Genomic DNA, 11088 nt, shown 5'->3' with positions numbered 1-11088 from the left:
TTGCATAGTCAAAAAATCATCTACGAATTTAGTAGTTACGAAAATACTATTTTCTTTTAATAAATACGACTGACGTGTGTCCTAAAACCAAAAAATCTAATTTGATCTAGAAAAAATTTAATCGATTGAATTACATACAAAATTGGATTTTTTTTTTCCATACAAAGAAAAACCTCTGGAAAATACCTGAATATTTTTAAGGCTTGACGGGCATATTAATGATTTAATAAATTGAAAATAAAAGAACACGTGGGTGTTTATTTTCATTTATTGAATCATTAAATACGCGTGATAATATAATATTATGGAAATTAAATATGTTTAGGGAAGGGAGCTTTCAATAATTTTTTTACAACACCTATTGTTTAAATAGGGCCTTAGAAACATGCATACACACCAAAAGAAATATGGTTTGTGTGTGTGTGTGTGTGTGTGTGTGTGTGTATGCGTGTATGTATATACATATATATGTGTGTGTGTGTGTGTGTGTGTGTTTATATATATACATATATATGTGTGTGTGTGTATATATATATATATATATATATATATATATATATATATATATATATATATATATACATACATTAACCATATTTATATACTTTATCTTATGCATCATAACCACAGGCAGACACTTTCACTCACACTTCAAGTGTATGAGCAACAACAAAAAATATATATAATTGCCTTTTTTTCAAAAATCTTCTTTTTGTTCTCTTTGTGAACAGTGAACAGACATATACACTGACCTATTCGCATACAGCATAGACACACACCCACAAACACGACACACACTCAAATAATGCACATACATAAACACACACACAATTATAGCACACACACATCACACACACAAATTACATGCATACATAAAGCACACACTCAAATATACAAATGCACACACACAAACGTAGCACACATTGTCCTTGTCTATGCACATAGTCCTTGTCTATGCAAGTCCTATTTTGTGCAGATTAGTTCAGGACTGGTAGTCCTTAGCACTGGCTGGACATGATGTGAGTCGTAGTCCAAGGCAATCGGTGAGCCAGCAGTTGTTGAGCTGGGTTATGTATTTTCAGACACAGGTTCTCCCTGTTATTGGAGCTCTGTGATGGAGCTCTGTGATGGCCCAGTCTGAGCTGTGCAGTGCTGCAATCAGTTAGTATTGTCCCTGTCTTCCTCCTCCACGTTACTCTCTCCTTTCCTGGTTTCACCTTCCTCCTTCCCATCCTGGGAGGCGATGGGGAACTTGTCCTTGTTATTCTCCTTTTTCCATTTCATCCTCCTGTTCTGAAACCAGATTTTGACCTGTCTCTCAGACAGTCCTAGTGCATGGGACACCTCAATTCTCCTCTTCCTGGTGAGGTAAGGGTTAAAGAGGAATTCTTTCTCCAGTTCCAGAGTCTGGAAGCGGCTGTATGTCTGTCTGCCTCTCCTTCTACCAGGAGCTGCTAGCAAAGAGAGAGAGAGACACAGGGCTTAGCTGGGGACCAGGCTGCCAGACAGGGGGGACAGACCTCTACACTACCTACATACCCTCATCCATGGGAAATAAAGAAACTCACAGTCATGGGAAGTGAAAACTCAAACATGGACACTTTAGGGTTTACCCACTACACAGGGAGTTGGGATGAGTTTAGAAATCATTTGACGAATGTAATTTAAAATAGTCCAACAAGAAATTTAAAAAAATAGCATTTTAGCTCATTTTAAGATTTTCTTCAAACTTGCCTATTCTGGTTTTAAAAGTCCAAAAACACCCCACCTCCCCATTAATGCAATTTTTAATCCTTAATGTTGCCTAATAAAAGGCGTTCTTCAAATGACCAATTTATCATTTATTACACCCTTAATATTACAATTATTGTATCCTTAACGTTGCAGGTCGATTTGAAAGTTACCGGAACGTCACTGTTCAGAGAATAGATCCCTTTATTTTCCTATTTAATGCTTATTTATGTCTTAAAGTCGGCCACCACCACAACCTTTCTCTTACTGAATAAATCCCCAAAACTAGACAAACTACATCGTATCACAGTGTGCATAATGACAAACTGGGCAGTCTATTCACTAAACAGAGTTCTGGCGAGTTGGAGAACTATCTCCATCGATTTAGACAACAATAGGCTAACTGGAACACAACAAATAACTTGGTTGAAAAAAATATATCTACAGACAAATAGAGATAGACAGATAGACAGATAGACAGATAGATAGATAGATAGACAGATAGATAGTTGTTTTTTTTGTTTTTGTGTATACACATATACATTCAGACAAATAAATACATATGTTCAGATATATATGATGTGTTGTGTATACACACAAACATAAAACCAATAAAAAGAATACAACTTAAGAATATCAGTACGAAGTCAAGGAAGAAAAAAAGTCTACAAAGTTCTAAACAAAGGAATGGTAAAAAAAAAAAAAGTTTTAAAAAGTCATTTTCCAAATGCAAAAGAAAAAAAAAAGTTTAACAAGTAGGAAATCGATAACACGTTAACATAAGGGAAACAAAGCGTAAACAATATTCTTCACCAACACAATAATATGGATGTATAAAAGTATAAAAAAGTATAAATATTTATTTTCAGAGACCCCCTTCTCATGCACTTAAGTGGTGACAGACAGCTGTATTCTCCATTTAGGAGTTAAGTAGCATAGTTAACAAACAGAGGGGGGTCAATGTTTACAGAAAATACTTGTCCTGTAAAAAATGTAAAATGCAGATGTGTAATTTTTAGTAACCTTGACTTCTGGGTTCATACGAGATAAATAAATATATGTCTTTATGTACACCCAGTGTGTGGTGACAAGTTAAACGCTGTGACCTTAGTACATTTTATTAGTGCTATCTTAGTGACATAGTAAGTTTACAGATTTTTTTACTGCAATCCAACCTTGTGCTCTCATCCAGGGGAACATGTGTGAAGCAGTGGAGTTGTGATTTAAGTGCTCTGGAGAGTCTCCAATACGACCAGCAGACGATTTACAGTTAGGATACTGGACCAACTGGGCCTCTTGATGGGTCGTAAAAATCTGCTGCCTCTGTAAGTTATCGTATCCATAAAATTTAGTGGGGTCACCGTGACATGTAATCCCAAAAGGAGCCTGCTGGTATCCTGCTGAGTTCTGCACTCCTGCTGGGTTCCCCGCTTGGTAGAGTTCCTGGTTTGGGTGCTGAAGACCAGGGCTGGAGCTGTAGACCAGAGGGTGCCTGCTGTTAACATCTTGGGCAAAATGACAGTCATAGTAACTGGGATTTACTGCATCTGCTGCTTTGTATTTGGAGTACAGAGGATTGACAAAATAGGAGCTCATCTGGGCTGAATCAAAACCAGAGCAGAGAGAAGGCACACTGTCAGCCCTCACAGCCTTGCAGTAGATCTACTCATAGTGCAAAAGAATTCTCACTCTGAGCTGAGCACTGTGCATTAATAAGCCACACAGAGGACTTGCCTCACTGACTTTGCCATTTCCTATTAAGCACACAGCAGCACATACACACAGAAAAGGGAAAAGAAAAAAAAAAAAAGCATTTATAGAGTTCAGACAATGTTTGGCTGCAGTTTTCCATTTACCTCTCCCGAAGCATCAAACAACCCCCCACCCAGGGAGGTGAATACATTTCAGAATCAGTAGGCATTGAGATTGACAGCACAGATAGGAAGCGGAGGGATCCTAACATTGTGAAACTCAGCAGAGCACAGAGACCACATTACACAACAGCAGATACATACGCCCTTATAAACCAGGGCTGGGAGAACTAATTTCTCTCTTGTTTTAAGCATTCTATGGACTTTTTATGTATATGCATTAGATTTTTTTGTGTGTATGTTTGTTTATATCACTATTAAACTTTTTTTGTTACTTTGTGTTTGTCTGTTTGTTCAGAGTGTGTTTTTGTTTGTTCCTGGTTTGCAGTTTGTTATTACTTTGGAATGCTAAGGTCATTTCCCAATGAAATGAACGTTTACCCTTGTGTGGTTGAACGCATGGTTGGATCCTGCAAGTTAATTGATACTGGATAGAAATCATGCTTAAGAATACATTTCACACCTGATGGAATCCAAAAAGGGGCAAACTCAGGATTGCAACATACACACAGCTACTGAGCGTGAAATTAAATTAGATTATTAATTCATGCATTTATTTGACTTTTGTGGGAAGTGAAACCCTCCTCCCCCTTATTTTGAGCTTTTTATTCAGATAACAAAATATGTCACTTATTGACTTGTTTGATGTAATTAGCCCAGAGCACGTGTCCTTCAAATAAAAAGCGAAACATTACAAAAAACAACAACAAGTATTGTATAAAAATAGTCCAATTTTAGTTCAAGTCAGTCTGTGCTTGGTCCAATGATACAATTCAATTTTTTAAAAAATACATTTAAAAATCTAACTATAATAACAACCTGAAACACGTGCATACAAAAAAACAAGTGTGAAATGAATTTCTAGAAAGGAAGGTGAGGCAGGCTTTGTGTGGTCACGGTACTACCCTATCGATAACTTCGTTTTATTCAATAAAGTTAACAAATGCCGGGAATTCTAACTGAATTAAAAAAAATATCCCAAACAGCCGAACTCAGAATGCAGGTGACGTCGTCTATTGTGACCTAAAGTTCAAATTCAGTTTGAATTAACTACAGTAAATAAACTTCAATCTCTAATAATATTGGCTATCTTTATGAAGAATATATATTAGTACATATACACACAAACACTTTATGTACCCACCTATATGCTTGCTCTTTCTTAGTGGACAGACAGATAGATAGATAGATAGATAGATAGATAGATAGACAGACAGGCAGACATACAGATAGATAGATAGATAGATAGACAGACAGGCAGACATACAGATAGATAGATAGATAGACAGACAGGCAGACATACAGATAGATAGATAGATAGATAGATAGATAGATAGACAGACAGATAGATAGACAGACACAGACAGACAGGCAGACATACAGATAGAGAGATAGATAGACATAGATAGATAGACAGACAGACAGACAGACAGATAGATAGATAGATAGATAGATAGACATACAGAAAGATAGATAGACAGACATAGACAGGCAGACATACAGATAGAGAGATAGATAGATATATAGATAGATAGACAGATAGACAGACAAATACAGAGATAGATAGACAGACATAGATAGACAGACAGACAGACATACAGACAGATCGATAGATTGACAGACAGATAAACAGACAGACAGACAGACAGACAGGGGTTATATAGAGACAAATATAGATATATATACACACATGGACGTATATCTATCTGAAACACACCCTTAATTTTAGTTTCCTAAATACATACACACATTCACATACACAATGACACACAGCTATCTATCTATCTATTGATATATATATTATAAACCTTAAATCGTAGGTATGTTATGTGCTTGTTATAGTAATCACACATACATATCTAATATTTATAAGTGTCTGTGTGTGTGTGTGTGTGTGTGTGTGTGTGTGTGTGTGTGTTTGTGTGAGTGTGTGTGTGCAAATATTTGCATAGAAGAGAATAACAAGTAAAATCAAGATAATTCAGACTCTGAGTGATAGCTATTACACTACTGGTAGAACTTCACACAGAACATGTTTATATCATATAGTAAAAAAACAGCAATAATAAAGTATCATTGATATAATAAATCCAAAGTGTATCCATATATATGGCAAATTTATGCTGTTTTTTTGCACATTTTTAATGTGTGAGTTTACATGCGTGTATATAGGATAGACAGACAGACAGGGAGATAGACAGACAGACAGACAGACAGATAGATAGATAGATAGATAGATAGATAGATAGATAGATAGATAGATAGAACACCCATATTGAAATTAAAACTATCTGTCTGAGAATAGTCCAATGGAATCTCAAAAACAATGTTTTGACTTTTAAGCTAAACGTTTGCTTTATTTCCCCAAATTTCCCTTGTTTTTTGTTTCATTAATTGTTTGCCTTCTTTCAATTCTTCCCTTTTCTATCTTAAGTGCATATATAAAATCATTACATTCAAAACATTCTTACTTCACAGATAAGAGTTTATAGAGAATGACAGATCCAGTATTAAACAAATGGAGCACGAGCGCTCCCTTGTGGTGACACGCAGTGTGGCCATACCATAAGTTTGTTTATCTTACCATAAATGTTTATATCTCAGTACTACAAGTTATTACGGGTTTTTAGGGTTACACGAATAAAGTAACAGAGCGTTCCATTCACAGAACGTTTAAATGATAGATTTCAAAGACATAAGTCACATCATTTTGAGTTACTGTTTTTCGATCACTCCAGTTTGTCTTGAGTTCAATGTATACCCCTTGAATTCCAGCCTCCTTCAGTAATTACCTTGATATTGTGAGAATTGCATGGGGTGGAAACGTCGGCATAACAGGGCATGGTCAAATTCAGAGACAAAGGCACTTTCTTAGTAACTTTGTAAAAAAAAAAAAAAAATCTTTTTGTGTTGTATTGCCATTGTAATATAATTTTAGATCAGCCTTATGAGTAAATCAGTCACGTTATTTTTGCAAGGAAAATAAACATAACACCACATAATATAATTAATTAAATTTAAGGATAAATAAATCATTTTGAAATAATATATACTTTTAAAAAATAAAAATAAATACAATGTATTAAGGCTTTAAAAAAAATCCTTTAAAAAATATATAATCATGCCTTGACATTTTCCACAAGAAAATACATAGCATCTAGATATTTTACAGTTATTTATTTATCGAATTAATTTAGGAAAACGAATTTTTAATGTTCATTTATTTCTTTTTTCGTAATTCGGTGAAGGGCTTTCCCCCGATTTTATGGATCTGGTTTCCTGTTCAGTTTATCCCTGGGTGTTTTAGTGGGATTTGGGGAATGTGTACATTTATTGAGCAGTCACAGAATAGGCCAAGTTTTTGGAATTTTGGTTTTCAAACAACACAAACAAGAAAATAAAATTCTTTGAAAGAAAAGCGCCATGGTACACCATAAAATAATTAAATCCAGACGTCTAGCCATCCAAATTACTTTATTACACCCTACCCCTTCCTGTTTGAAAAGAACAGAAAAGGATAGACAATGAATTAGCTTATAATACAAGAGCACCACTTTTTTTTTTTTTTTTTTACAAGGACAGATGTTATAATAATTTCCTTACATTACATCCTATCAGATTGTCCAAACATTGGCAAATTCACAGACATTTAAAACGTAAACAGAAATTCTTTTTTAATATCAACATTTCAGTGCTGGGTTGATTTTTTTTCTCATTTTATTTTCTTGAGATTACAAACTTTCTCATACTGGCGCCTTTTCTGGGGGGTGGAGGGGGGGGTGGAGGGGTGCAGATTCTAGGAAAATTGTCAACAAAAGATTAGACAGAATATGGTGGAAGAAATAAATCTTTAAATTCGGAATACAAACTGGTATATAACATAAACAAAATTGTCCACCCCTGCATATTATGTTTACAGCATTCCTTTTACAAAGATAAACCCTTCCAAACGTATCATTTTGGCAATTTAATGAAATAATGAAATAATACGTGTATCCTGAAATTTAAGTTCAGTGCTATTTTCTTAAAGTCCAATGCCTTTAAATTGCTTTCTCTATACCACGAATATGATACATCTAATGTCTAAACACAATATTTCACATCTGTTTGTACGTACACAACATGCGGAGTCTGCATTGGTCAACTGCTTAATAACATAAACCGCTCCTACAAACGAATTGTAGTTATCACAGGAAACATGAGGTTTATACATGTACAGTCTATGCATTTTTTTTTTAATGTGTTCGATTACTTTTTACAAATCTCTTCAAGAAAGAAAATGAGTCAAATGTTGAATTAAATAAATATAAAACAAATTAAAAAAAAAATACTTTGTGGTTTGGGATTAAGCTTCACCCTGGGCCTTTTTTCTAAATCTTCGTCGATATAAAGCAATTTAAAAACTAATATTAACCAAAGGCATTCGTTTTAAGATGCACATTCTGCAATTATATTTTAAAATATTGCATTTACAGGGGGGTTTAAAGGGACATTGCCATACACACCTAATGCAGCCCTAGCTAGGATTTCTCGATCAGAATTATACTACACTATCTTGATACCGATTTCTGATTTCAACTACTAACAGTATCTACCTGTAAAAAAAAACCACGTGCAATAACAATATTGCATAAAATAACCAATTCAGTTAAATCCTGCATCATAAAACACGCAGAGACTTAAAAACAAGGTTTGCAGAATTACACATTAACACCTTTACATCTAACGCCGAAAAGACCCAAATATATATATATTTAAATGTTCCAGGAAATATTACACACAAAATAAAAGAAATGAGTGCATTTTTAAAATTTGTTAATGTTCTTTGCTCCCCTTCTCCTTATTCATTTTTTTCATTTTCATTCTTCTGTTCTGGAACCAAATTTTGACCTGTCTTTCGGTAAGATTTAAAATTCGAGCTACTTCGTATCTTCGATCTCTAGTGAGATACATATTAAAAAGGAATTCTTTCTCCAGTTCCAGAGTCTGGTACTTGGTATAAGGGCAACGTTTTTTTCTAGAGCTACGAGCATGGATCCAGTTTGCTGCAGGATTATCTAGAAAAAAAAAAAAAAAGCATAAAAAAAAAAATAACAGAATGCAGCAAATTCTGGGGTGATATTCGTCTAAATTCGACCCCTTTCAACATAAACCCTGCCCAACGCTTCTACTGTGATAGAGAATTGCCATTAGGAAAAAAAAAAGGGACAGGCTTAATGCAGAGAGAGTGTTTACAGTACCAGTGATGTCTTGATCTTAGGTGCTTATGTGAGGAATTGAATAATTTTATTGCCTCTTGTTTCTTGCTTGGGCTATATGCTAGGCGTCTAGACGGTTTTATAGGTTAGTAAAACTATCAGTTTTGCACATTTAGAGCCTTGCAGGTTTGAGCAATAAATCAAACAGCAATTTATTTTTTTCTCTCTTTTTTTTTCTTCTTCTTTTTTGTACTTACTTGGATCAAGTTGCTGTTGTTGCTGTTGTTTTTCCTCCTTTAGATCACAGCTATTATTTGGATCCTCAGTGGCTGCTGCTGGCTCCTTGTCTGGGGTTTTTTCTGTGTTTTCTGGGAAGGCTGGGGTGCATGTGTAGTCTGGGAGGCTGATTCTCTGGGATTCCAAAGAAGAACATTCGGTTCTTTTTGCTGCACTCTCGGGTTTAATGCTGTAGCTGCGACCGCTGGGTTGGAATCCAGGGAAACAGGATAAGGAGGAGGAGGGAGAGGAAGAGGTCGTGGAGCTGGAGATGGGCTCCAACCAGGGTCGCACCGTGTATCTGCTGCTGCTGTCTGCTGCCAGGTGGGTCTGCCCCACATAGGGGTGATAGATCCCTGTCATTCCTGCAGCAGCTTGGGGTTGCACCGTTGGCCAGGAAGTGGGGAAAACGCTGGATTTTGATGCAAAGCTACAAGAGGAAAAATCAGGATTGTCCCCAACAACTGATGGCCTGGAGGTCGCAGTGTGACCTCCCTGAGGAAACCTGGCCCCATAGACCTCTTCATTCTCATGTCCTATGAGAGAATCCACATAGTAGTTACTTAGTGTACCACTTGAAGACATTTTAGCCTTCCCTCTCAGTCATATAAAAGGTTACACTGTTAACTGTATGCAATACCCTCCCAGAGAACAATCGTAGTATTTTGCAGACTGCAACCTCCATCCATTGGTTGTGGGCTCCACGTGATCCTATTTACCAATACTGAGTAAATCAATCCGCTTAAAAGGGGCTGAGGTGATTAAAAAAAAAAAAAAAAAAAAGACAACACACACAATTAAAAATATAAAGTGTAACTAAAAAAAAGTAAGGTTTGGAAAGAGGCAGCAGTAAGCGGGCACAGGAGCCCCACCTTTGTGAGCCAAGTGATTATGCTGAAAGCTGGGAGCTGGAACAAGCTAGGGACTATTTGTTTCAATCCCTCTGCCATTCATTTTTAATCACTTTGCTGAATTTGTTTAATTGCCCTTTAAACTGTAGGGCCCCACACTGCAGAGGGAAAGAAAACGCATGTTCTCATTATTGACCTATGGATATAAAACTTGTTTTACTAGCCACAAACAAATACCCATCGTGAAAAAAAACACACAAAAAACATATCACAAGCAAAGCACGTTTTGTTCTAAAAAAAAAATACAAAAAAACGTAGAAGAAGGAAAATCCCTTTAGTAAAAGTCCCCTATTTACATAGCAGAGGCTAGCCCAGCCTTAATGTGTGAAATGCATAAAACCTTCAAAGTGTTTTTTAGAAAACAGGTGGAGAAAGATTATCATGATTTTTATGAGTTTCAATAAAAATTTTATGAGGTGCATTTGATTATACATTAATGTGCCCTATAATAACATGGACTTAGGAAATTAAAGGCCTTAGTTGAACTGATCAGCTACTGCATCATGTTATTATTATTGTTATTATTTATTTATTAATAATAAAAATATTATTATTTTATTCTACGTAAGATATATTTATATATACATACACACATTTGTAAATATTAGATATGCATGTCTGGTTACAATAACATCCACATCACTAATCTATAGATAGATAGATAGATAGATAGATAGATAGATAGATAGACAAAATATTAAATAATAGTATACATAATGTCTTCAGGTTTTTCTTTACACACAAACACAAAAACACATACACACAGGCACACACACACACACATATATAACTACATTTGCCTATCTAGACAAATATATTTTTCCATAATTTTTTATATTATTAATATAATAAATATGTGCTTGTATGTGAACTCAACATGCTTGCAATTTTCCTATGCTGTTAAAATAGTACAAAATGTCCCTTCCAAGTTAAGTTAGCTGCTTTGGTGTAAAGAAGTATTGATAGCAAAATGAAAATAAATAGAGGCTAGATCGTTTCTGTTGTTTTACATTTTTTTTTTTACCATTTAGTGGAAGGTTATCAAGGTGCCCAGTAATAAAGGCATGGGAGGCTCATCCTTGTTAAGTGTGATTGGGAGCA

General features: G+C 35.3%; 2 protein-coding genes across 3 annotated transcripts; both read right to left on the bottom strand.

Moving 5' to 3' along the window:
• Nucleotides 1-603: 603 nt before the first annotated feature.
• HOXD8 (homeobox D8) lies at nucleotides 604-3579 on the bottom strand. 2 transcript variants are annotated; one of them, XM_063428661.1, is made up of 2 exons: nucleotides 2907-3579; nucleotides 604-1454 (listed from the first exon to the last, which is right to left on the bottom strand). In XM_063428661.1, the coding sequence occupies exons 1-2, from the start codon at nucleotides 3325-3327 to the stop codon at nucleotides 1159-1161; spliced, it is 717 nt and encodes a 238-aa protein (XP_063284731.1). In that variant the 5' UTR covers nucleotides 3328-3579; the 3' UTR covers nucleotides 604-1158. The 2 variants fall into 2 exon arrangements, with proteins under 2 accessions (XP_063284731.1, XP_063284732.1); XM_063428662.1 differs by having other exon boundaries at nucleotides 604-1451.
• Nucleotides 3580-7945: 4366 nt separating this feature from the next.
• Nucleotides 7946-9773, bottom strand: HOXD9 (homeobox D9). The gene is made up of 2 exons (XM_063428659.1): nucleotides 9058-9773; nucleotides 7946-8659 (listed from the first exon to the last, which is right to left on the bottom strand). Exons 1-2 carry the CDS (start codon nucleotides 9659-9661, stop codon nucleotides 8418-8420), a joined length of 846 nt encoding a protein of 281 aa, XP_063284729.1. The 5' UTR covers nucleotides 9662-9773; the 3' UTR covers nucleotides 7946-8417.
• Nucleotides 9774-11088: the final 1315 nt, after the last annotated feature.

Source organism: Pelobates fuscus, chromosome 8 (assembly GCF_036172605.1).
Source record: "Pelobates fuscus isolate aPelFus1 chromosome 8, aPelFus1.pri, whole genome shotgun sequence".
NCBI classification, from domain to species: Eukaryota; Metazoa; Chordata; class Amphibia; order Anura; family Pelobatidae; genus Pelobates; species Pelobates fuscus.
Note: the sequence above shows the minus strand (reverse complement) of the source record. Positions and strands in the feature narration are given on the sequence as shown.